Source organism: Rhipicephalus sanguineus, chromosome 1 (genome assembly GCF_013339695.2).
Source record: "Rhipicephalus sanguineus isolate Rsan-2018 chromosome 1, BIME_Rsan_1.4, whole genome shotgun sequence".
NCBI lineage: Eukaryota > Metazoa > Arthropoda > Arachnida > Ixodida > Ixodidae > Rhipicephalus > Rhipicephalus sanguineus.
In genome coordinates this window covers 173,217,288-173,244,705 of record NC_051176.1, presented here as the reverse complement: position 1 = coordinate 173,244,705, position 27,418 = coordinate 173,217,288, and the positions used below count along the sequence as shown (strand labels likewise).

The 27,418-nt window shown below is 48.5% G+C and overlaps 1 protein-coding gene and 1 long non-coding RNA gene across 2 annotated transcripts; both read left to right on the top strand.

Annotated features, from left to right (window-relative positions):
• Positions 1-6,126: 6,126 nt before the first annotated feature.
• Positions 6,127-7,514, top strand: LOC125757008 (uncharacterized). The gene is made up of 4 exons (XR_007414995.1): positions 6,127-6,484; positions 6,592-6,809; positions 6,874-7,090; positions 7,239-7,514. It is a non-coding gene; the product is annotated as an uncharacterized LOC125757008 (long non-coding RNA).
• Positions 7,515-20,858: 13,344 nt separating this feature from the next.
• Positions 20,859-22,790, top strand: LOC119380273 (uncharacterized protein K02A2.6-like). Its single transcript, XM_037648976.1, has one exon. It carries the CDS (start codon positions 20,859-20,861, stop codon positions 22,788-22,790), a length of 1,932 nt encoding a protein of 643 aa, XP_037504904.1.
• Positions 22,791-27,418: the final 4,628 nt, after the last annotated feature.

Sequence of the window (27,418 nt, the reverse complement as noted above, 5' to 3'; positions counted from 1 at the left end):
CTAAAACTTATTTTGCATTGTACTCGCAGTTCGCTTTGATCAGCTTCCTTTGTTTCTGAAGCGTGGATTGGCGGAAGAAGCAGTTCTTGATTTTCAGGAAACCGCGCCTCGACACCAACGAAAGAGGAGGGTTATATTGCGGCCTATGCACATTCGCTTGCGGGCGGCTCTCCTTGCACTACCCAGTTAGTGCCAGGGCTACGATGAGGGCGCTGGTGGCGGCGTTTTTCGCAGCGCCGCCTGGGCAGAGTCTGACGTCTATCCAGTTCACAAATCTTGGACGGAACTTGAATGCTTCTTTCCAGGAAACACTCTAACTCCAGCGCTGATCGTCGTCGTTCCCTCCGCCGTCAGTCCCGAATGTTTCTCTTCCAGGAAACACTCACGTAACTTGTCACTGCTCACACGGCGTCGTCATCCAATTCTTCCAGATGGACGATCGACTGACCGCACGACATCACGTCTTCTTTGGCTGGCGGAGCCACACTCAACATCACTTCACCATCTACGGACCGACTGACTCACTGACTGCTCGCTGGTCGTCGGTGCACGCTTTTATCTCCACTCCCCCGGGTTCCAGAAGCGTCGAGGGTGTTCTCCGGCGTGCAGCACAGCCAAAGCTAGAGAAAGGGCGAGATTTTTCTCGTCGATTCTGCTCGCGGTGGCGTCACTCGGCGTTGCATCATTTTTTCCTTCTAGATATTTCCAGACTGCTGCGCGTGGCGTTTGATCAGAGGCGGCTGGTTGTCTACGGCTGTTTCGAGTGGGCGAGGAGAAGGGTCGGCGCGCCGGCGTCTTTTGATACTTGTTTTTCGTTGCGCGCGCTTGCTGAGCGAGCGGTTGGCGCCGTGGGTTCCCTGTGCCGTCTGAAAGCGGCCGCGCGCGCGTCTTTATTAACGCGCTCGTTTGTGACAGATGGTTTAACCCAAATGACATGTTAGCTAGAAATATGCTAGAGTCTGCCTATGAGTACGCCATGTGAAGGGGCGTAGCCAGGGGGGGGGGGTTCAACCCCCCTCCCCCCGAAATTTTTCAGTTTTGCTTGCGTATATAGGCATGCACACATACAAACACACGCACGAACATACATAAAGTATGGTTGAACCCCTCCCCGAAAAAAATTTCTGGCTACGCCCCTGATACTATTGGTTGCTCAGTGCTGTTTTCACTGACACCCAGCGCCCGCGCCCATGCTCGTTTTCGACAGCGAAGCTGTCTTTGTGGATACTTAAGGTTAACTGCGCGAAAATAGCACACAGCTGACAGGGAAAAAAAAAAATTGTCCCGTCTTTTTTTTTTTTTTTTTTTTCCCCTGTCCCCTGTGTGTTATTTTCGCGCTGTTAACCTTAAAGGGACCGACAACTGATTTTTCTCGACCCATTTATTTACGGCGTGTCAGAAAGCTCACCCTTCGCAGTGTTTGTAGCGGCAGTAGTTAATCCCAGAGCCGTATCCCAAGCAACGCTGGCCGACTGCCGACGTTTGGCTGATCACTGGCAAATAGCCGGCAGCCGACTTCACTGGCCACCAGACATCCGAAAAGGGTCGGCCGGAGGTGCGCTGCCAGCTACGTCGGCACTAGATCGGCTGCACGATTCGCGCCACCGTCGGTGGCCGAGTGAACGCCGAGCGCGCCAAACGCTTGTCGGCACTTGGTCGGCTGCACGATTCGCACCACCGTTGGTGGCCGAGTGAACGCCGAGCGCGCCAAACGCTCGTCGGGGCGACAAGTCGGCAACACGTCGTGCCGGCCTTGGTTGCCGGCAGAAGATTCGAACAGCGTGTATTATTTTAGGGCAGCATAAAATACACTGCAGGAAGTGTAAACAACTCCTACAGTGTGATTTTTTAAACATTACAAAAATCACCTGTGACACACAACATACTTGTGGTCCTTGAGCTGATTACACCAAGTGGTAGAGATTATTTGTGCGAACAATTCAAATACATTATTGACTAAACAAAAATAATAGCGAGCCATTACATTCGTGCATGGTTTCTCCAGGCGTGCATATCTACTTTTAAAGATTTTTTCGAGACCATCATTCGCCAAGTGTGCGACAGTATTTATATACATGGGCGTTAAACTAGGCTTTTGTCGTTGTTCGATGCTTAAAACTTATTCTTACAAAAATAAACGTGACTGAAGCAACAGTGAACTTCTGCCTAAAATTTGATGGCATAAATATTAAATCGTAAGATTTCATTCCAATTATTGCAAACTCAGTGGCTACAGTTAGTCAGTTGCAGTAGGTAAGTCAGTGTAATTTTAAGGTCATTAATGAACTTTATTTAGATAGGCGATTATTTACTTTGCTTTTTCATGCAAGTAATTTCACCCGCTTGCATTAAACCGAGCTCACATAATACATTTATGTCATTTCTGAACTAAAACGGCCATTAAAAACCATTCTGTATAATCTAAAAGAAGCATCGTCTGTATACAGACAACATGAAGCATGAAAATTTTTGCGTGCTGCCCGAGCAGCGCTGCACACCCAAACAGTCTGTGGATAGAGAGACACAGTGTTTAGTTCTAACAGCTAGTACTTTATTATGTAATTTGCGCAATGTAATGGGTAAAAGTTCTTATCTTTCGCTGACGGATAAGTCAGGCAAGCGGAAATACCATATATGCTATGTGAAAAAAACTCATCAAAAGGCGTGGCCGCAATGTAAGATTTTAGTACCAATACACGAACAAGAAATATTCTTTCAAGATTGTTAGAACGAACACATAGCAATGGCAATCCACTGAAGACTCGTGCTGTGAAAAATAAAACGCAGGAGGCGGAAAAGTGCGGGAAAGAAGAGGGTCAGAAGGAACCGCGTGGAGTGAAAAGCACGTTTAAAAAAAGAAGCAAAAAAACATGCGCTACGGCGGCCCGCGCCCCGGCAGGTCCCGGTGGGGAGAGGGAAACTTCTTTCTTTCCGCTGTTCTGCGGTTTTCTTTCTCAGCGTGGAGCCGCCTCCTCTTTCGAAGAAGCCGCACATCTGCAGGCCCGCCGTCAGTGCCCAGCAGTGCTTTTTGCCGCCAAGATAAGAAAATGGGACACGTCCGAAACAGCACCGCTAAAGACTTGCGTTTGTCAAAATTTACGCGTGTACGTCTAGGTAGCAACAAATTTTCAATTAAGTTAAAGCGAATTTATCTTTTTTTTTATTGTGCAATTTATAGTTACACCTTTACCTCCCACAGATAATAAGCTCTGGCTGAAACCAGGGAACTATACAGTTACGACGGGTATATTCCCCGATATGCCTATTTGAAAAGTTTCTGTTATCCCATCACTTTGTGAGAGGTCGCCTTGTATATGTTTGTGACATTCATCCTTTTAGCACAGCATTTCAAATAAAAATGAACCCTTGTTTTTAATAAAAGACAAAGCAGGTACACCGTAACCTACATTATAAAGAAGTTAAAATACTGCACAATTAGGATATCACTGCCTCAAGATATGAAATAATGCCACTCAGAAGTCGCATTGTGGTCGTTTTATACGTCTTGAAAATACTAAACAAAAAGATAAGCGAGCGAATATGATGCATGGAAATGCATGAGAAACATTCCGCGGATTTGTCTAATCTTCTTACTCATACGTATAAAAGAATCGCATATAATGGAGCATTTGCGGCGGGTAACGCGCAACGCACACTGCTGTTCTGTTGGATCAATGTTAATAAAATGTTTGCTAGTTCCGTTATTTCACAGAATAATAATTATCCATAGGAGCAACACGTGCTTAAAACTGGACGCTGTAGCTTTATATTTCTATGATTTTATGGACGCTGTAGCTTTATATTTCAAGACGCATTAGACAAATGCATAGCTAGTGCCTCGCGGTAATCTGCCGTCGACGGTGCCTCGCATGTAAAACGAAAAAAAGTAATAAAATTACATTGCTAATAGTAGACGCTTCACGTGCCGTTGACGATGTGTGTGGCTGACTGTCTGCGCAACGTGAGCGTACAGTACGTTTCTACACATATGAGAGCTTAATTATCAAGTCCCTTGCCGACGCACCACATGGGACCAGGTGCACTGCTCGACACCGTTAGATTGATTTATATATTTGTCCAGCCTTACACCGGCTGCATAGAGTGATGAGGATTTGTCAGCAGAGCTCATCAATCTAACGCCGTTGTTATCGAAAGCAGAGCAAAATAACGCGACGTGGTGAAAAGTATTCGTCTCTGATCGAGTGACAAGTTGAACACCGGTCAATTTTACTTTGAAATTCAACATTCAGGTTTCGAGCTAACAAGCGCGAGCGCGTTCGGGCAGTATGTTGAGGAATAAGTCTTGTAGTGCAGCTACAAACGCGATGACGTCCTTTGGTCAAACAAGGAAAACAGCAATGACCGTCAACCACAGACGTAAGGGAAACTTCCGGCTAAGGAATAACATCGAGTTTTGCTCTGAACTGACTGAAGCTATTATTCGGATGCTGATTAGACATGCGATGGCCATAATGATGAGCGCATGCATTGACTCAATAGGGAAGTTGGAATTCGTCGGCGTTGTGAAGAATTATTCGTTTGGAGACATATCGTTAAAATATTTTTATAACCTTGAGAAATCGCAAGATTTGAACACTCTGGAGATCAATGTGTTTGCCACCAGGAAGTACATAACGGATAAGAAAGTGCAATCACACGAATTTATCTTTAATGTGGCTTTACAATGGTCCATTGGGCTGCGGTATAGAATTGACTGAAATAGTTCGCGAATGGCACGTTGATTGTAACCGACCACGTACATTACACCATCTATTAGTAATAAACTTTATTGAAAATGAATTAATTCAATCTTTCTCCCATCGGAAAGGTTTTGGCTGCTTTATAGCGAGCCCCAAAAAATATTAATTTCGTCACACGAAACGTGCGAAATAGAGATCTCGCGGACTGTACAACCTTGCTGGAAAACTTCAGCTGCGTGTTTCAGGGGCGCGAAAGCTCTAACTGATTATATGAAAAGCTGAATTGCCAAGTGATCTTAAAATCTGGCGTTCTTGCAGCTTATTAAATGTCCATCTGTCTAAGAATGATGTCGCATTTGCAGTTCTGCTCCAATCAATAACCCCAGCACTAAAGTCATGTTTGCTGTGCCTCAGCATTCCCGAATCCAGCCGAATATTTCTGATGTGCACGTTAAGTATTTGACTAGGAAAAGGTACAATTACGGAGTTGGTTAGGGGCGGAATTTAAATGTCGAAGTTTTTCACCTGTTTCGCAAGAAACTTCGCAACCTTTAGCGATCGGGCCGCCGAGAATCCTCTGCCGCATTGTCATGAGTACCGATCAAGCCCTACCTCTTATGATGAAGCACTTATATGCTCAATGTACAGTGGTACGACATGAGTGCTTTTCAAGTGTACTGAGCGTTTACGGTTTCTGCTTGAAGCTCAAGAAAACGTACCGACTTTGCATACATTAGATGCAAAGCACTTGAGTTGAACAACAGCAATAAATGGGAACAAATGCGAGTGCCGAGCAGAAATTTAATTTTGATCGCGCTAGGCTCTATTAAAATATCTACGATTTTGAACTGTCCACCTAAAATTATCATCCCCGCCTCCGCCTTGTCTATGAGCTCAAGTGGAACAGTTCGGCACTTCTGGAACGCTAGCACGGTGCTCACGCTTTAGCACTGTCGTGAATATAAATATATGATTGATCTGATCGAGCCGCATGACAAAGGGAGGACATCAGATATAATGGTTACATATAGAAGTGTGCGAAGATTGAACATTTGGAATATCGAATCGAATATCGTCATACTTGATTCGGTCTTCGGGAATAGCCCATATGCGTTAATACGAATATTTCAAAATATCATCTATGCCCAAATAAACACGAAATTAGCGTAAAAATACGATAATTTCTACGGTCATAAGCTATACGTCGCTTGCAGAGCCAGAATTCGATAGTCCGCACACACTGAAGAGTTTTAAAATTTCTACTTGATACTCAGTTTATGGTTTTCATGTTAATTTGTTTTAATGTTAGAGTACCAACGATATTTTGTGTTAACAACGAAAACGGTTGAATTCAAATTCGATCCGCTTCTTGCACGCATTAGCGCTGCCCTAAAATGTTCAGGCATGTGCTTCAGTCGAAATTTCCCGCTCCTCCGAAAAAAAAAAAAAGTGGTGAGATCTCTCTCCCAGAAAGAATGACAAGACCTGAAAGGAGGAACGGTATGTGCCGGTCTCCGTCGTGTTAAGAGGGAGGCGGGGCGTGCAGCGGGGCTACCATAGCGGGGCGCCGGACCCCGCACCTCTCGCGTTTTCTTTTTTTTTCTTTGTCACAGCGCTGGGGAGGGGAGCAAGCTCCATGCGTCAGTTCCCGCCAAATTGTAGCTCTTTCGAGCGAGGACGTGCTGAAACACACTGCACAGAGACGGGCAAGCACTCAGAGGCATTTCGTTTGCCTTGATCCTGGAGGCGGCCTTCTCCCATTGCCGAGGATTTGAAGCGAACTCGTAAGTGGCATTTTATTTCCTCGCTGTATCGCATGGTGAGTTTTGTCTAGCGACAAAATCAAATTTTATTTGCACAATTGATGCGTCAATCTGGTCGCCTCTTCTAGCTGGCAGATCAGAAATGTTCAGGCGAACGGCGGTTATATTTGTCCGTGGACCCAAGACTTCGTTGACGGGCAAATATGTCAGATTTTCTTGTTTTTTATTTGTGGCATCTTATTGTAAGACCGTGACATATTTTGCCGTTTTCTCTAGGGAACCCTGCAACAAGGACTGTAGTGTGAATATCGTGCTGCGCTGCTCTCGCCAAGTGAAAAGAACTCTGGTAAGATGCATGCTTGGTTACGAAAGTCTCACGCAATCGCTTTTCACATTGAATTTGGTCGCAGGTGTGCTGTAAATGCCGACTGCACAATATATGTGACTGGCCCGCGGCCGCTTTGAAGGTAAGATTGTGTTCTCATTAATCTATTTATTGTACCATTTGTTTTCCAGTGACATAGCCAACAACGAAAACCTCGATCCATCCTCTCTCCACATATTATCTAGTCTGTGCGCTGTGGAGCTTGAAGCACTTCTCGGAATTTCAGCAGACTCGCATTTATTGTAAGTGCAGTGTTTTTCTTATTTGTGCAGCGACAAAATTATTTTGTTTAGTTGTGTGAATAGAGTTTCTAGACGCGACATGTCTGTGCAACTGGTCAAGTAAATAGTCTACCTTTCTCACAGTATTATTCATTGTTGTTTCTTTCAGTTTTTCCCGACAGAAGAAAAATGCAAGTTTAACATCTCGACGGTAAAACGTCGCATCTGCGCACAGGGCCAAGAGCACGAGAAGTGGCCGAAAGAAGGGAGCTGATCCAACAGGAATGCCGTCCGTCTTTATATTTATATATGTCAGCGTTATCATGCCGTGATCACATGGACTGTACGGTTGCGTTGCACAAGGGCTGATGCAAACACTCCGTGCGAACAATGTTGCATGGAAAATTAGTGCATCTATACAATTGCAAAATAAAGATCTAAAGAGAGAAAACTTATATTCACGTCTTTCTTTTATTGCGTGTTACGTATTAACATTAACAAGTGCAGACCGTTAGAGGCGTTTAATTCCGTCTTACATGTGCACTCTGCCCGTAATTAATTCAGATAGAGTTAAACGCCTCTATAAACTGCCCGTTCACATTAAATACGACACGCATCAACACACCAGAAAAACAATTGATGCGTTTTGTTAGAACACGCACAAAAAATAAGAAAAAAAAAAGCAGAGCAATACTAGCGAGAAACGTCCGCAACCGACCCACGGCCGTCGGTAAATCGACGCTTATGTAAGGTCGGGCATTAGTCAACCCGCGAGCGGCATGCACTCGGCCTCGTCGGCCACAGTGGACGGGCCTACATTGGGTGCCGACGCAGGCCCACATGAGGCCAATGTCAATCCCCGAGACCGGCCCTACATCGGGTGCCAAGGTTGGGCCAACGACAGTGCAGTTGGCCAGCGACGTCAGGCCGACATTTTGCCAAGGATAAAATGTTGCTTGGGATATTCCTTCGGGAATATACGGCTCTGGTTAATCCCAAAAGCACGTAGTTATTTTACAAGCAGTGTTTTTCGATCTGAAAGGCTCTAAACACAGACGCGCCCTTCCTCCAGTAATGCTGGGAATTGATAGCGATGCCGCCAGCCCTTTTCGCGATTTGTGAAAGCTATCGTTGTCCTGATTTCGCAGGAGTTCCTGTAACTATGCTTAACCACCTTTATTTAGAGCTTTTCAACTATTTTTGAAAATAGCAAGCTGTTACAATGCGATGATGTGGCATTATACACCTTCCCTGTATCTGTACCGCTATGCTGTATATTCTAGGCACTATAGCTATGCTATAGCTACGGTCCCACCGTACTATAGCTATAGTGCCTAGAATATATATTCTAGGCACTGTACTATAGCTATACTATAGCACTATAGCTATGCGTTGTGTGCGCATGCATCCAAGGTTGCCTGCGCTTGTGTCATGGGTGGCTTGTCCCGGTGTCGTTACTCTCTCGATGCACGAGCCAAGCCAAGTAATCGAAAACGTCACTACCACGGTGTAAGAAAAATAATTTAGGTGTGGACACTCTCCGCCCGCCGCGAAGGAGAGCGCGTCCAGATAATGTTCGCCTTTAATACATGCGCCGGCCGCAGTTTCGTGGGGGGCGCTGCGACATGGGGGCTTAAGAAACCTATTGCGACGAGGCGAACGCGCGTTTTTCTTCATTTTTTTTCACCTCATTGCATTTTTTTTAACCGTGCACGCTAGCAACTAGAGCAAGGTGTAAACGGCGCACCCGACGCACATAGCGTCCACATAGCGACGCACACATAGCGACGCACATAGCGTTGCGTACGTAAAAGCGCGGCGTCTTGCTTAGAGCGCGTGAGCAGCCGTTCTGCTCGCTGACTTCTCACGTGCGCAACGCCGTTACGGACGCTACGCACGCAGCTCGTCTTCTATAGACCTTATGCAAAATTGCTGCCATCTGTCGGAGGTTTGACGAAGCTACCAATTCGGCGCCATGTTGGAGGCTTATGGCCGAATCGTATTGCTGTCGCTGCTATAACTTCTTGCTCGTATCTGCTTTGATAGTGGGCAGTCGGGGCATAAAAACGTCAGACGAGTGTGCAAGGGCCTGTACACGTTACCGGCATTTCCTACTTATTACGTTGACGGTTATTACGTGTACCTCATAGCGAGAAGAAAATGCAAGTTTGACACCGCGAGTCACATGTAGGCCTGCCGTCGTCGAGAATGAAACTTTGCGCTAGGTCACAAATTTGGTCTGTCTGTTTTCAGCGTAGCGAATAAAGCGTTGTTAGCTATCTGAATATCATGCGTGTAGTATAGGACGGATGGGAAGAAGCGTTAACGCGCGACACGGATAGGCACAGCGATGACGGAAAGAACGTGCTGTATAGACCCCATTTAAAACGTATTTCGTAAGGGACAGCCTATGTCGAGCTGATGTATTGTGCATCTAATTTTAAACTAAAGGCGTTGTCCTCGTTTTTATTTTTTAAATAAAAAATATTTCGCAGCTTAGCACCAACGTATGTTATGTATAAAAATTACTGCACGATTAAAATGTAAGATATTTGCGCATCTCACGCACGTGAAAAGTGAACATGAAAAAGTGTTCTGTCTCCAAGCAGTAAATGCCGATCAGCTGGTGTTTTATTCAATATCCTTCCGACATGTGTTCCTAATAACACTATACGCCAAAATCTCGTGCACATCGTCGCTTTCGGGGCCTACTGGTAAACACGGCGTTAGCCTTACAATGTCAACCCTTAGCGGCAAGGCAGTTTTGCGTCGCCGACTGAACGACTGCGAAATCACCAGCGGTAGCGCAACCACGGTCGAATGCAGCACATTTCGCGGAATAGCATTTTTTTAGTTTCATAAGAAAAGTGCCACGCACTTGAAGCACTTGTTAAAATTTCCTAGCACACAGGGGTGGATACAGGACTTTTCCGAAGGGTGATCAGCTTTTGGGAGCAACTAATGTTTCTTCTGGGGGTATAAATTAATTAAACAAAAAAGTAAGGGGTGGGGGGGCGGTCAGGATATCCGGGCCACCCGTCTGAATCTGGCAGTGACACCACATGAAATGCTTGAAAGGTACGCATAGTGAAGCAATACGCGCGCAAAGCATCCCACCAAACGTTACCTTGTTAAACTCCGCAGTCGAAAACAAACTACAAACAACGCGCTGCAGCACAATCGGTCCGTTCACTGAGAATCAATGACGCGCACGAGCTACCTGTCTAACACGTAATTGTTATCGAAATGCAATAAACAAGGTAATGTCAACAGCAGCGCAGGCATGTGCGAGTAGCCGCGATGCAGCTTTGAAGGTCGTACACGAAGCGGGTTTGTCTGTGCCTGTAAGCACACGGCGCGAAAACTGTCACGTTCCGGCATGACGTGAAAGAATGTTCTCTCATGAGTGCCGATGCTGTCACATACCTCATATATTAAGAACGGCGAGCGTAAACACGGCGTTAGTCATAAGCAGTAGCCGGAGCAACGAAACGATCTGCTGATTATCGTCGACCGTGAGGAAATCTAATAACATGAAGGTTAGTTTCCTGCACACCTTTTTTCCAGCATCGCAGTTTCCTCAATCTGAGCAACACGGCACAAGAAAATATGCTGGCATTGCCGCTCCTGTCAGCCGCCACACGTTCATACGCACGCTCTATGTGTGCACATGCGGAGCACGCTTAGCCTTGAACATGGCGGAAATGTGCACGGCGGCCGCTAGATGGCAGCAATTTCGCATAAGGTCTATAGTACATGCGCCGGCCGCGGTTGCGTGGGAGGCGCTGCGACATGGGGGCCGAGAGGAGGAAAGAGGCGAACATTATGTGGGCGCGCCGTCGGGCGGAGTGTCCACACCTAAATTATTTTTCTTGCACCGTGGTCACCACGCATAACATGCCTATCGCCGCAGTCCGCCTCCCTCCGCAAACAATGGATGACGTCGCTGCTACGTCACCCACGTGACCTGACGCTATGACGTCATCTGGAGTTTTTTTCCCCCAAGTTGGTTCTGAATTTTCCCCGTGTCGCCAGGAGTGCCTAGAATGTCACGTGCTTAATGGAGTTCCTCCCTCTAATGTCATCTTCACCTCCGCCGGCGCTGCCTCCGCGCACGTATCACGAAGTGTCGTCGGTGTCGTCGTCATGCCGTGCCTAATAGGATTACAATGCCGCAAGAGAATCTACATGTTATATATATATATATATATATATATATATATAATCAGTGAATGGAATTCTCTGTAAATTCTCGTGTCGGAAGAAGCCGCTTCATGCTCTCATCCACTGATTTATTCTTAAAACACAGCTGATATCCTGACATACAGGACATTTAAACTAACTGGCACCAAGTATTTAAAAAAACATAGGCGCTACGCGTCTCGAATTGGCGCGCAGTATTGTTCTGAGCCATATTGGGGGCGAGGAGTTACGGAGTCGCCCTCTATCGAACGCGCCTCGATTGCGTGCTAGGTAGGATAGCGCCGGCGCGCTCCCCATAGAAAAAGGGACAGAGTATACCACTCCCTTACCACAGTCTGATAAAGCGTTTCCGTGTTTATCTTGACACTCTGTTATCTGTGGTACTATCTGTGGACTGCGGTAAGGGAGTGGTATATACTCTGTCCCTCTTTCTTGTGACAGCAACTATATCGGACAGACCGGCCGCTGTCTCAACAAAAGGTTGAACGATCACCGATTATCTGTGAAAGGACAACCGTCAACTAACGTCATATTGTCGTGAGTGTAATTGCAGCCCGTATTTTTGAGAAGCCAGTCATTGGGCGGCACAGAGAACGTACGACTCGTGAGCTTGTTGAAGCTTACTTTATTTTAAAAGCCGGAGATATATTTGTGTCGTAAAGCCCTCAATTACACCAAGCAGAGATTGCTTATCTTGATGCTCAGATGTAGGAGTTTTCTGGTTTTTGAGCACGCGCGTGTGGTTCTTGTATTTTTGTCTTCCTTCATATGCTTCGTGTTTTCAATAAAAGTTTCACTTGTTATGCGCTTGTGCTGTTCTTGTCTCCCTTCGTCCACGTTTTCCGCGCAGTTTTCTTGATAAAGGAATACCAACTCGGCTAACAGTCCATTCTTCTAAGTGATTCCCGTGACGTATATAGTATACTCTCGATTGGTCCATATACGCGAAATATCATATGTGACTTGTCTCCCGCACTGCTTCGCCATGCCTATCCGTTCTTCCTTGCCTCTCATGACTATTGTGCGCGATCAACTGATTTCACTTCATTTTCTGTGTTTGCGACTGCGTAAACAGAGATAGCAGCGTGTAACCGACAAGCGCGAAATCTTCTTAGGGTCAACGCTTAGTGCTGATACACGTGCTTTTAAGAAATAAGTGGCGAGGGGGAGATAGTGCCTGTAGGAGGGGTAGCGAAGGCGAGGAGGAAACCACTTCCTCGATCGTCTTTGATTGCGGGTTGGTGAGGAGCCCTTCAAACAGCGGGCCGGATGCCGGTCCGCACCTAAGACCGGCCGCCATTGGCCGCTTTTTTTTTTTTGTCATAACCGCAATTATTTATTTTATCGGGTGTTTTTTAAGCGTCAGTTCAACAACTACTACGGTAACTACTACGGCAACTAGTTGTGTTCTGGGTGGCGGCTGGCCCGGAACCCCTAGGCCGAGACACAAAGGAACATGTCTTTACATAGAGTAACAGAGAGCTGAGCTATTTGGTATCTAAAAAGACAGGGCGTGCAAACACGGACACAAGAGAGAAGTCAGGACACCACAAACGCCGACTAACAACTGAAGAGACGCACAACGGCGTAAAAGTTAGAAGGCACGAAAAAACGAACCTATTGGCCGCGAGATCGACCTATAGGTGGCAGCACCGTCACCGCGTTAGTGTGGAGCGGCGGTCGGAGGCGTGTATACAAATGCACACAGCGGCGCTTCGTTGTGAGCGGTTTGAGCCAATTGTCGGCGAATAAAATGCGTTGATTGCAGCTTGCTGGTAATATATACGCTCTTCATTGTTGAATCGATGCACGAAGATCATCCAACGTTACTATTACTAGTGAGAGAAGCGCAATCTGCCCACGAAGGGGATGCTCGCCCTGGATGACAGTCTGCGCTTACGCACTATATGACGTTTTTTGTTGTGTTTAGGCTACTTCTTGTTCATCTGTATACCAGCCCATATTCCTGTGCAATGAGTTCAATAGCACTGTTCACGCGAATACGCATATATACGCAGGTAAGAGTACAGAGCTTTCATCGATTGATTACCTGCACGACAATGATGCAACAAAGGTCCGGTTATTTTATGGAACAAGTGTCTTTTTTTCTTCAAACTAATAATGTCCGCTGCCTTCCATCAATTTGTAACAACTCCACACAAACGCTCAAGATAATGTAAAAATAAAGGATGAGATTTTGCGTGAAATTAAACGACATAAATGTAAGGCACGCCGTCGGGATTAATTTTGAACATCTGGGTCCTTCAAAGCGTACCTAAATATAAGCACACGGGTGGTTCCGCATAAATGTCGTCCCAACTTAAAATTGCGCGCGGCAACTCCGTTTTATCACTGCTGTGTCATTCCATTGTCTGTTTTTTTTATTTTCTTTTTTTAGGGACAGTTTGAGTACCGAAGTCTCAGACTTCACTTGATAGAAATATTTCGCTGTAGCGGGACCACGACCGTACAATAAAAGGACATCTTAAGCACAACCAGGGGCGTAGCCACGTTAGGGCACACCGGGCCCGTGCCCCCCCCCCCCCCCCCCCCCCCCGAAATTTTTTTTTGCCATAGCATACAGAGCAGAAAATGACACTCGACCACATCTGCCTGCTCGTCCCCACTACAGATCAAGGAGGTGCCCCCCCCCGAAAAAAATTTCTGCCTACGCCCCTGAGCACAACTAAAGCTGATCGTGAACTGGAGTGCCGCGGTTGTACACCCAACAACGACGCGAAAGTGCATGAGCCTCGCTTTTGTTTACCACCGAGTCGCCAAAACGCGGCATTCACACACTATTTAATGCTCCTTATGTTTGGGACTATGCCAAGCGCACTTTACGACGTGCTTGAACCAGAAAGCGGCACCAACACTGAAATGATTCTGGCGAACGAAGGGTACGACACCAATACACAGCCCTCTCGAAAGTCGCATTCACTGATCTTATTACAATGCGCATGCAGCCGAGCAAGCTCATTTGCTTCTGTACATCATGTTAGGTATACGTACGAGCAGTTAAACTCGCGCTAACATAACAGAACAAACCGTTCTTTGAGAAAGTGCAGGACGTACGCACACGTGCAAACACGACGTGGCTAGCAGACGACGCAGGGAGCAATCCACACTAGGCGCGCTTCAGCCAGTAGCCGCCAGGCGGCGACTCCCCGGCACGCCGCTCTCGCGCGTCTCATTCTCTCCTGTGCAACGTAAAGTCCTTGGATATTTTTGGGAAAGTACCGTCGTTCTTTCAACCGAGCCGCCACGCCGAGCACCCTCCTCTCCCGCCTTCCACCTCCCCGCTTCACGGGCCGTCGCCTGTGTGGGAATCGAGCGCGCCCTTCCCTTTGGCGCCTCGTTCCCCAGCTAGCGCGCGTGTTGGCCCCGCGCGGCTCGAGCGCCGGGAACCGCCGTTAATCGGCGGTATGGCGACCGCGGCGGCAGCGCCAGGCCTCTTTGTCTGGTGCACGGTGTAAGAAAAATAATTTAGGTGTGGACACTCCGCCCGACAGCGCGTCCACATAATGTTCGCCTCTTTCCTCCTCTCGGCCCCCATGTCGCAGCGCCTCCCACGCAACCGCGGCCGGCGCATGTACTATAGAAGACGAGCTGCGTTCGTAGCGTCCGTAACGGCGTTGCGCACGTGAGAAGTCAGCGAGCAGAAAGACTGCTCACGCGCTCTAAGCAAGACGCCGCGCTTTTACGTACGCAACGCTGTTAGGGACGCTATGCGCGTCGGGTGCGCCGTTTACACCGTGGCCGTATGAAAACTCGCCGTGAAAAAATGCAATGAGGTGAAAAAAAAATAAAGAAAAACGCGCGTTCGCCTCGTCGCAATAGGTTTCTTAAGCCCCCATGTCGCAGCGCCCCCCACGAAACTGCGGCCGGCGCATGTATTAAAGGCGAACATTATCTGGACGCGCTCTCCTTCGCGACGGGCGGAGAGTGTCCACACCTAAATGATTTTTCTTACACCGTGGTCTGGTGCAAGCCATGCGTCAGCCTCCCGGCGCGCGGGCACGCGTCCGGGCATGCCTCGACATGCTCACATGCTCACGCCACCAAGCTAGCTTACGTCACTGCGCGACGCCTGTCTTCATTGGCCGCCAGTAACAACCCCCTTCCCCCTTGAGCTCGCTTCTGTCTGGAGACGCTGCGCCGTGCTCCCTATAGGGCTGCAGAAATTAGGCGTCTCATTCTTCCTCTAATCACACAATCAATCTGTCTGGCGCGGGCTTGCCCAGGAGAGATGCACTCAGGCCGGCACGAGAGGTTGACGCGCTGCTCTGGCAGGCGGCTTCTCGTCCGTGCGCTCGACTGCTGCCCTTTGTGTGGTAGTCTTAACGCCGTTGGCAAGCGTACTCGATCGGTCTTGCGGAGTTCCCTTTACGGCCTGCAAGCCCGTGACTGTCGTACTGTGCTGCATCTTGGGTTAATAAACCCGTGTTTTTTGTTGACCTCCTGCCTCGAGTGCCTTTTCTGCGCCGTGCCGGAGAATCGACGAACCCGGCCGTAGCGTCTTTGTTCGCTGCGGCAGTGGAGAACGTCGCGTCCCTTGCCGGTCGCCTCGTAGGGTAAGCGTCTCGCAAACCTATCTCCACACCTGGGATACGCGCGCGTTATCTGCGTGACATAGCGTTCTTGATAGGAAAGTGGCGCGAGATCGAGCAGAGTCGCCGCCTGGCGGCTACTGGCTGAAGCGCGCCTAGTGTGGATTGCTCCCTGCATCGTCTGCTAGCCACGTCGTGTTTGCATGTGCGCGTACGTCCTACACATTCTGAAAGGGCGGTTTGTTCTGTTATGTTAGCGCGAGTTTAACTGCTCATACGTATACCTAACATGGTGCACAGAAGCAAATGGGCTTGCTCGGCTGCATGCGCGTTGTAATAAGATCAGTGAGTGCGACTTTCGAGAGGGCTGTGTATTGGTGTCGTACCCTTCGTTCGCCAGAATCATTTCAGTGTTGGTGCCGCTTTCTGGTTCAAGCACGTCGTAAAGTGCGCTTGGCATAGTCCCAAACATAAGGAGCATTAAATAGTGTGTGAACGCCGCGTTTTAGCGACTCGGTGGTAAACAAAAGCGAGGCTCATGCACTTTCGCGTTGTTGTTAGGTGTATAACTGCGGCACTGTAGTCCATGATGAGCTTTACTTGTGCTTAAGATGTCCTTTTATTGTACGGTCGTGGTCCCACTACAGCGAAGTATTTCTATCAAGTGAAGTCTGGGGACACTTGGATACTCAAACTGTCTCCTAAAAAGAAAAGACAATGGAATGACACGGCAGTGATAAAACAGAGTTCCCGCGCGTAATTTTAACTTTGGGCGAAATTTATGCAGAAACCCCCCGTGTGCTTAGATTTAAGTACGCTTTGAAGAACCCAGATGTTTAAAATTAATCCCGACGGCGTGCCTTGCATTTTTGTCGTATAATGTCACGCAAAACCTCATCCTTTTTTTTTACGTTATCTTGAGCCTTTGTGTGGAGTTGTTAGAAATTGATGAAAGGCGGCGGACATGATTATTTCGAGAAAAAAAAAAGCTTATTCCATAAAATAACCGGACCTTTGTTGCATCACTGTCGTGCACGTAATCAATCGATGAAAACTCTGCGCTAAACACTCTTACATGCTTATGCGTATTCGCGCGAACAGTGCTATTGAACCCATTGCACAGGAATATGGGCTGGTGTACAAATGAAGAAGAAGTAAACACTTAAGTAGTTCAGGCGTGCTACAGCAGTGCGTAGTACACAGAACACGAGGTAAACACGTACAGAGAAAACCACAAAAACGTCGTATAGTGCGTAAGCGCAGACTGTCACCCAGGGCGAGCATACCTTTCATCGGCAGATTGCGCTTCTCTCACTAGTAATAGTAACGTTGGATGATCTTCGTGCATCGATGATGCACGAAGAGCGTATATATTACAGGTAAGCTGCAATCAACGCATTTTATTCGCCGACAATCGGCTCAAACAGCTCACAACAAAGCGCCGCTGTGTGCATTTGTATACGCGCCGCCGACCGCCTCTCCACACTAACGCGGCGAATAGGGCCGGTGCCCGCACGGTGGGCGTTTGGGAGAGGAGATAGATACGGTTTGTACACTTGGGAGAGGAGGGTTGGACACTTGGGAGAGGATATGGAGGAGAGTGTCGCTACTTTCTATATATCAAAGGACTTTAGTGCAACGCCGCGATGAGCGCCCTCCTACGCCCCCCCCCCCCCTCTCGCGCGCCCATTCTCTCCTGCGCAACGCCGCGATGAGCGCATGCGCGTCCCCTCCCCTTCTCCTCTCCTACGCTCCCCCCCTCTAGCGCGCCTGTCGACTGCGTTCCCCGCTCGCCCTGTGAGAATTTACGGCCAGGCTAGAGGGAAGACACGACGCGCGTAGCGTTCCTCTTCGCGTTCCACGACGCTTTTAATGGATAGATGCAGCTTACGGCGCGGGACTTCGCCCTAGCTTAAGAACCTGGCGAGCCAGCTCCTAAAAAAAAATTACACCATCTCCCGCTCAAGCTAACCATCTCCCCGCTGCTACGCATGCACACATGGTTCCCTTTAGTGGGAGATGGTGTAAATTTTTTTCTCAATTTGCGCGATAGCGGTTACGGCCGCCGGCGGCCGCGGTCAACTACGGCACCAAAATCGGCTGTTGTGATCTCATAACAGCTTTTGGTGTAACATGCGGCTTTCGAAGGGCGCCGGTCACATGCGTATTTGCATGCTCCGTTTTCCGAATGACTGGCGCTCTCTCGATCGTGGGCTTGTCGGCGATGAGCCTTTTCCGATATGGCAGTCTGATCTTTTATCGAAGTGACTTGCCATTTCACGTCACGTTTCAATGTTGCCTGGATATGTACGCATGGTGGTCGCTGTTGCCTGTAGCAACTGCAGTGTGGCGCTGCTAAGCTAGTGATGCAGAACTATCGATGGTGCTATCGATAGCTGGGTCACTATCGAACTATCGATAGCTGATTCACTATCGAACTATCGATGGTGAAAAATACTATCGATAGCGTTATCGATAGTTAAAAATTCGATGGTACTATCGATAGTACAAAATCAACAGCGCGGACTCACTGCAGAATAAACTTGGTTCCCCGTGCGCGTGGTACATAGTGGAGCCGGAGGAGCAGGCTGAAGGGCAAGAAAGTTTACATGCTTGTGTTCTTCACGAGAGTGCTTTGCTGACACATGATCACAAATTAAAACTGTTCAGTTGTAGCGGAAAGGAAGCCTTTACATGTGGCGGGACTGCGCGGCTTCAAAGTTGACATGTCTCGCTTGAAGACAACGACAACGAAGTGCGCGCGCGACTACACTGGCGCTGTGGCACGAGCGTGATTCTGGTGTCGAACGTTAGCCATATGTGACTCCAACGCCTAAGCTGCGCTATTTAACGTGTTCATGTTTCCTTGTGTAAAATAAATCGTCGTACAGCCACAAGTGGCTGTACAGGCGTAACAGTTGGCGACGAGGAAGACTCTGGACTCACCGGCACTTCACCGACGTCAAGGAACGGAACGAGATGGCGACGCCCGACTTTGGTCGGCTACCCGAATTCGGCGGCATCTCCGGCTCTTGGAGATCCTGGTATGGGAGGCTACAGTTCTTCGAGGCTAACGACATTACGGAAGCTTCCAAGAAACGTGCTCATCTGCTAACGTTATGCGGGGAACAGACTTACGACGTCGTCTGCGCCCTCGTTCAACCCAAGCAGCCCAACCAAGTGAGCTACGATGACATAGTCAAGATGCTCAAGGGTCACTTCGATCCACAGCCGTCTGAGGTCTTCTGCAGAGCACGCTTCCAACGTCGTGACCAATGGCATGACGAAACGGTCAGTGATTACGTAACAGCGCTCGCTAGCAGCAGATTGCAATTTTGGAACAAGCGTAGACGCTGCGGCGAATCCAACCATGCTGCCTCTTGATGTAATGCTGCGTGATCGTTTCGTTTGCGGTCTTCGGAACGAGAAGGTCCAGCAACGGCTGTTCGCAGAAAAGGACTTGACTTTCAAGAGAGCCTTTGACATTGCACTGCGAGCTGAAAACGCCGTCGAAGATCAGAAAAACGTGAAAACGGAATTCAAAGAGATTCACGAAGCCTGCACAAGTATCGGCAAGACAGAAAATCAACGTCACTCGAGTGCCTCTGCCCAAAAGAAGAAACAACACTGTTGGCGTTGTGACGCGCAGCATAGTCCGGACACTTGCAAGTTTCAGACAGCTTCCTGCAACTACTGCAAGAAACGCGGACACATTGAAAAGGCCTGTCTGAAAAAGCGGGAAGAGGCAAGAACAAACAAGAACAACAACATCGAATATCCCCGACAAGGAACTGCGAAAGTGGCCTCAGCACCAGTCACGACTCAACAGGATTCACCAGACGTGGCACTTTACGAGCTCAACACCTTAATCGACGCGTCCAGCACGCAGAAGGTCATAACTCAACTACGCATACATGGCAAGACCTTGGAGTTCGAAGTCGACTCGGGTGCAGCCTGCACACTCATCAGTGAGGCCACGTTCAATTAAAGCCACATGGACAGATGACCCACCACGGCTTCAAACGGACAACATTCTCCTACGCACATGGTCAGGCCAGTCCCTCCGAGTTCTCGGATGTGCAACGGTGGATGTAGAGCACAAGAACAAGAATTTCACGCTACCGCTTGTTGTCATCAAAGGAGCAGGTTGTAACCTCCTCGGACGAAACTGGTTTCCTCATCTGGGTATACAGATCACGGGCATCAATGACGTATCAGACGACAAACTTGTTTCGAAGCTTCTAGACAAGTACCAGTCTGTGTTCAACGAGGACATCTCAGGACACGTCGGTTCTGCGGTACAACTTGAACTCGTGGAAGGAGCGAAACCAAAGTTCATAAAAGCACGACCAGTTCCTTTCGCGCTGCGGTCAGCTGTAGAAGCTGAATTGGATCGACTGCAAAGTCAAGGCATAATCGAGCCTGCGCAGCATTCGGATTGGGCAACGCCTCTAGTACTTGTTCGAAAGAAAAACGGCTCGTTGCGAATATGCGGCGACTACCGTTGCACAGTGAGCCAGGTATCGAAGAAGGCAGACTACCCACTTCCAACAACAGATGAAGTCCTTAGCCACTTGAGGGGAGGCAAAGTCTTCAGCACCCTGGATTTGGCACAGGCTTACCAGCAACTTCACGTAACGCCAGAGACAGCAGAGATATTGACCCTGAACACGCTGAAAGGGCTTTACAAGGTCAAACGATTGCCTTTCAAGATCTCTGCAGCTCCAGCCATTTTTCAACGCTTTATGGTGACTATGCTGTCTGGCATCACCGGCGTTTGCGCATACCTAGATGACGTGATTATCAGTGGAAAAGACGCCACGGAACACGCCGAGAGATTGGAAGAAGTTCTAAAGAGGCTGCGCAATTGCAACCTTCGCCTCGGCAAAAACAAGTGCTGCTTTGCAGTGCGAGAAGTTTCTTTTCTGGGACACCGAATTGACGAGACAGGGGTCCATACCAACGAAGAAAAAGTTCGAGCAATAACGAAGGCTCCAGCACCAAACTGCAAGCAAGCACTTCAATCATTCCTAGGAATGCTGGCTTTCTACGACAGGTTTTTGAAGAACAGGGCAACAATTGCCAGCTGTCTCTACCAGCTCCTGCAGAAGGACGCCACGTGGAGATGGGAGACCAAGCATCAAGAAGCATTCGATAAACTTAAGAGATTGCTTCTCAGTCAGACCGTACTGGCACACTACGATGAACAGAAGGAGCTTCTTGTCTCATGCGACGCTTCGCCATACGGCATAGGAGCTGTTCTGTCTCAACGTGATGACCAGAATAGAGAGGCGCCAATCGCTTTCGCATCTCGGACGCTAGGGACAGCGGAACGCAATTATGCTCAGTTGGACAGAGAAGGCCTTGCCGTAGTGTTTGCTGCACACAAGTTCCACAAGTATATTGCGGGAAGAAAGGTGACTTTCGTCACGGATCATCAACCGCTTCTCGGCATACTGGGTCCAGGGAAGCCAACGGCTCAAGTCCTCTCACCACGCATGACCAGATGGTGCATCAAGTTGTCGGCCTATGACTACAACATCGTCTACAGGCATGGCAAGAACCATCAAAACGCGGACGCGTTGAGTCGATTGCCACTACCAGAACGTCTCGATGAACCCTGGCCACCAGGCGAGGTACTATTGTTCGAAGCTTTGTCGAGACCTCCGTTCACTGCTACAGAGATAGCACGTCTGACACAAGAAGACAGCATCCTGCAGAGGTTGTACAAGGCAGTGCAGGATGGCACAGTGGAGAAACTCACTGGAGATGAGTTCACTCCTTACCGACGAGTGACCGCACTAGCATTTCATCGCGAGTGCCTCACGCTTGGATCACGGGTGATCATACCGAGCTCAGCACGATTCCACGTTCTGGCACTTCTGCACGCTGGTCACCGAGGCATGGTAGCCATGAAGAAGTGCGCAAGGAGCTACGTATGGTGGCCCGGCGACAAGGTGATCGAAGAAACGGTGCGACAGTGCCGTGAATGCCTTTCAACGCAGAAGAGCCCACCCAAAGCTCCTATTCCCTCCTGGGACCGTCCCAAGACGCCATGGCACACGGTGCACGTTGACTTCGCGGGGCCACTACTCGGGCGCACCTACTTGGTTGTTGTGGATGCACACACAAAGTGGGTGGAAGTCCGGCACGTGACGCAAGCAACATCCGCGGTTGTCATCGATGTGCTACGAAGCATCTTTGCTACGTTTGGCATTCCCCGAAAGGTCGTCTCCGACAACGGAAAAGCCTTTATTTCCAACGAGATAAGGCAGTTCTATACGGCAAATGGCATACAGGGTACAACATCACCAGCTTACCATCCTGCCACAAACGGCCAGGCAGAACGCTATGTGGCAGAGCTGAAAAGAGCACTCCTGAGAGATACAGACAAGTCCATACAGTGCCGACTTGCAAGATTCCTGTATCGGCAGCACACAACCATTCACACTGCGACAGGAATGTCACCTGCGAGAGCGATGTTTGGACGAGAGCTTCTATGTCCTCTCGATCTTCTAAAGCGGGAGACGGATATACCAATTCCTGAGAGCCAGGAGACATTGACAAAATCCCGTCGTTTCGCGGTAGGAGACAAAGTGCTCATCCGACAGTTTTTGAAAAAGCCAGATTGGATTGAAGGCGAAATACTGCGCCACGTCGGACCACGATCCTGGCTTGTAAAAAGCAACCACGGAAAGGTTCGGCGTCACCTCAACCATATGAGGAAAACGAGCCAGACCGGGTACAGAACTCAATCACCGACAGATTGGAGCGTAGCAGACGATTTCTCGGACACAACGTTAGAAGAGACGCCGTCAAGTTCTGCTGATCAACGGCCTGACTCGCTCAACATGCAAAACAACCCTCCCTCGCAACCGTCGACCTCGGCGTCACAAGCAGGAACCACCCGCCAACTGCGACCACCAGAGCTTAGGCGGCCTCCAGACCGCTATGGAGACTTCGTCTAAGGGGGGAAGAATTGACATGTCCCGCTTGAAGACAACGACAACGAAGTGCGCGCGCGACTACACTGGCGCTGTGGCACGAGCGTGATTCTGGTGTCGAACGTTAGCCATGTGACTCCAACGCCTAAGCTGCGCTATTTAACGTGTTTATGTTTCCTTGTGTAAAATAAATCGTCGTACAGCCACAAGTGGCTGTACAGACGTAACAAAAGTGATATTGCATTTTATGATTTCAAAATAATAAAATATCAAGAAGTTAATTGTAAGGCTTAACTAGTTGCTTTTGGATACGAATTTATTGATGGATATATTCCGCCATTTACACTACGGAAATAGTTAATTTCTCTGCCGAAAATTGCTCATAAATTAAGCGAAGCTGGTTGGAGACTATATCGCAAATATTCTGGCAATATGGCCAGCCAGCAGTATTGTCACGTGGTTGTGACGGTGAAGAATGCTGCAGCAAGACTGGGAAATACGGAGCTCTTTATTTGGGAGAACTTGTGCCCAGAAAATCAAAACTTCAAATACAAGCGATACATGCTGCGCACTGATAGCATGGGAGCAGCCGTCAGCCGTTGAGTTCTCTGATCATCGGTGGCACGCGTCCTCCTTTATACACCAGTCATGAAACCTTCCAGCGTTATCGCTGGTGCTCGCGTAAGCTCTCGAATAAACTTGACCATTCGCGTCCGGCGCGTAATCTTAACAAAATGATATCAAACAATTGTGAAGCTTCTGAAATATTACGGCGCGGTCTGCGCCAAACGTTCCTAACAGTCTTTGTGGGTGAAACCCGAATCCGTCAAAACAAAGAAATAAACACGCGTGGCAGTAATGTCGTTAGTGTAATATTAACAATGGTACTATCGATTGCACTATCGATAGTTTGTTTACACTATCGATAGTTTCAAAAAAAAAAAAAAACTATCGATACTATCGATAGTCAATTCACCGATAGTTCTGCATCACTATACTAAGCACGTGGATGACTGCCCATTCCCGGCATGAAGGAAGGAAACGGTTAGGAGGGAGCATTGCGCAATGCGATTGGAAGAAAAAAAGAGCGTCAGGCACGCACACGTCAAGCTTCGCTTGCCCATGCTTTACCGACTAGGCAAGGGCTCCTGAATTTAAATTCCGCGCAGGAGGAACAAGTCTGTGTGGCTGCATGCAGGATAAAATTGGCCGCAAAAACTTCGCTCTGTCGAAGAACAGCCGTTTGTGTGTGTAAGTTTGTGCAGTATAGCTTACGCGCTTTGCTGGGTAAGTGCTGCAACTGGAAAGAACGAGTTTGCTGCTATTGAATACATCGCAGATACATTTTGTGTAGGCGTATAGGCGTGTCGCACTCACATGAGGGGCGCAATTGTTGAAGAGCGATATAAGACCAGTGAGAGTGATGTGTTCAAGAACTTTTCGTGGAACAAATGTGAGTGTAATTTTGCGGATATTGAATCGATTGTCCGTTACCGCATACTTGGGAATTGGCATAACCTTCCCTACCAACCAGTCTTCCGAATGTTTAGAATGCTGTAGAGGCTGCTAAAAAAAAAAAAAAAAACGTTACGGAATGATAGACGAGAATTCCATAGTGTTCTTCAAAAATTTGGTAATGATATTGTCACGTGGTAGTGACGCACCTCCACCAGATGTCACGTGGTAGTGACGTCGACGAAGACAGCAGTCGGCGTTTGCAGGATGAAACTGTTTATTTGGCCGAACTTGTGGCCGGAAAATGAGAACTAGAACTACAGCAATACACGCTGTACAATGATAGCGGCGAACAGGGCGTCGTCCGTCGATCAACTGACAAGCAGTCAAGCGCGTCGGCTTTTATACAGGCGCTATCGAACTTTCCAGCGATATCGCTGGTGGCAGCGTAATCTCTAGACAAAGCTGGAACATTCGCGTGCGGGGCGCAATCTTAACAAACCGATCTACTACAATCGCGACGCTTCTAGAACACTAGTTCGCTGACAGCGTCGAGCGTTGATAACCGTCCCTGCCGGTCAAACCCGAATACATCAAAACAAGACAAGAAGTGGGCGTGGCAATATACAGGATTTTTTTTAGACAATACAGATTTTTTATAAAACTCCTATGACAGTAAGGCTTCTGTCGTTTTCGCACACGAACTCCACGTCGAAAGGGAAATACTTTGCCGCAGCTGAAATAACACTGTTGCGACTAAGTAACAAAAACTCGCCAATTAACTTTTTAATTATTGACTTGAGGACAGGTGTTTATATTACGAAATTGTGGTGCGTGCCAATTTGTGGCATATAACCATTTTTTTTAGAAATCTCAAAAGTTGCACGTAGTTCGAGATATTCGTCATCGAATTTCAAGGGCGAAATCGAAACTGATCGCGCCCGGCGCGCACGAAGCGCGACCGTTCTGCTATGTCAGATCGCAGCTACCCGTGGCAAGGAAGTGACGAAAGCACCCTTGAAATTCGATGACGAATATTTCGAACTACGTGCAACTTCTCTGATTTCTAGAAACTGGGTATGCCATAAATTATCATGCATTACAACTCAAATACAACTCAAATAGAACAGAAGCTGCACTATCAGTAGAGTTTTTTTTTATTATTTAACAAACAATTGTAACATTTTGAATAAGCAAGACCGTAGAAATAAGAGCGCAATTTTTTCTCTCGTGTTTGGTCTTCAAGCCGCACGTAAGTTCTTTGCAGACAGAATTTGATTAGTAGTGTTGACGTAATTCCATTTGACATAATACCAGCTTCATTTTGTTGCGGATCTCTGTTTTCGTCAAGTTCACACTAGAACACTCGCTGCGCATCAGAATTAGAAACTTTCGCGTAGCATCAGCACAGATGGCGGGCAGCGTGGTCAGCGTGCTAGCCACGCGTTTGTCAACATGGACGTAACTTCGCCACTTCGCATTTGCAAGCGCGCCGGGCGTTGCGTTGGGGTTGAGCGCTTCGATGTCCGTGTGAGGACGTCTGCGTCTTCTGCTACGGCGGCCGCCATTCTCACTCCTACTGCACTCTATAGTCGTATACAAGAGGCCCCGCCCAGACGGCCGAATTGCGGCAACCGATCGTCTCCGCGACTAAACAAATAGTCCCGCGGTCCCGCTCATGCACTCGGAAATGTTCTCCGAGGGCAGGGTTCACATGCGCACTGCAATTGGAAGAAAACAAAATAGTATACGTCAGGCACCGACCGTCCGGCTCATGACGTCAGTCCGGAGTGCGCGCCCATTGGTGCAGGCTTGTGTACATCCGCCATTGAGGAGGAAATGCCGCAGACTTCGAAAGTCCCCCCTTTCATAGGAATCGGCATAACACGAAAGTGAAACGTGCCTTCACAGGGGTAGTTGACCGTTTATTGTGCATTGTTTCGCCTCAAGGGCGAAGGAATGAATGCTATAGTAACAAATTATAATGCCATGCGACGAACGGCAAGCAGCTCGAAACTTGCAGCGCGCTCTAAAGCAGAAAGGATGCACGAAAACAACATACACAGGTCGAGCTTGAACTGACAACTGTCACAATTGTTACTTATGTGTGTTACTTCTTTGTTACTTCTTTCGGAAACGTGGCCGCTGCAGCGAGTGAAGTGACCTTCGTGCTCTCTGTAACGTCAACGGAAACTTGCGGTGAGAGCGCAAGACGTACAAACCGCCCCCATCACGAGATAAGCGCGCGCGCACGAGATCTCACCCACTGTAGAGGCGCGCTCGCATCGCAACGCGCGTCTATGGCGCGCCCTCCGCGCCCTTCTCGCTAGTGACAACAAGAACACGCTGAAGCCACCGAGCTCTGAGTACCGCCAACGGTAAATACTGTATATAAATAGCTCGCCCTTAGTAAACTGAAGAGCGTACGCTCTGTGGCCGAGTGGTTTCGCGCCGCGCGCTGCGGAACGAGGGGTCGTAGGTTCGACTCCCAGCAACGGAACTTTTGTAGCGTTAGCTACACTGGCCTAGCCGAGCCAGTTTCGCGTGGCTCCTCAAGAGCCGTGCTGCGCATGCGCGAGGATGAATGATGTCACACAGCTGGCGCATCAGAGCCGGCACCTCCCGGGCACTCCGCCGCTGCCGCGCGCGACTCGCTGCCGCCGGTCTCCGCTTTCCAGAGGAGTGACGTCGTAGCCGAGGTAGGCATACTGGCGGCGGCGCGCGCTGCTATTTGCCTTCGCTGTGCAGTCGTTGTCTGACACTGCGCTGGAGCCGCTTGATAGCGCCTGTGACTGGCGTTTGCCAGTGTGGCTTAGCCATGGAGGAGAGCGCAAATGCTGCTCAACGGCGCAGGAGAGCGGAGAAGCTTAACTCATCGAATCCCGAAGTAGTTGCCTGGCAAAATAAATATACATATGCCACATAATATGTATACCATGTGTGTGTGTCATTGGAGCAGCAGTAAGCACGATAATCAAGCTAATCCTAGACAATCAGGAAAGCTAAGAACAATCAGCTGAACCTTTGCTAACGCTACGTTATCCTGGCATAGCCGAGCTAAGCCACTGCAACATTCTTTCTTCTATGTTTTTTTTTCTTTGCCATCTGTTAGTGTATATTTTACAACGTTATATCCGTGACGCAAAATACGTCAGTGGTGTCGTAGTGGACCCCGGCATAAAACACTTTCGTGTTTA

Bases quoted from the DNA above. Each gene is read 5' to 3' on its own strand.
- LOC119380273 (XM_037648976.1), top strand. From the start codon at position 20,859: ATGCTGGCTTTCTACGACAGGTTTTTGAAGAACAGGGCAACAATTGCC.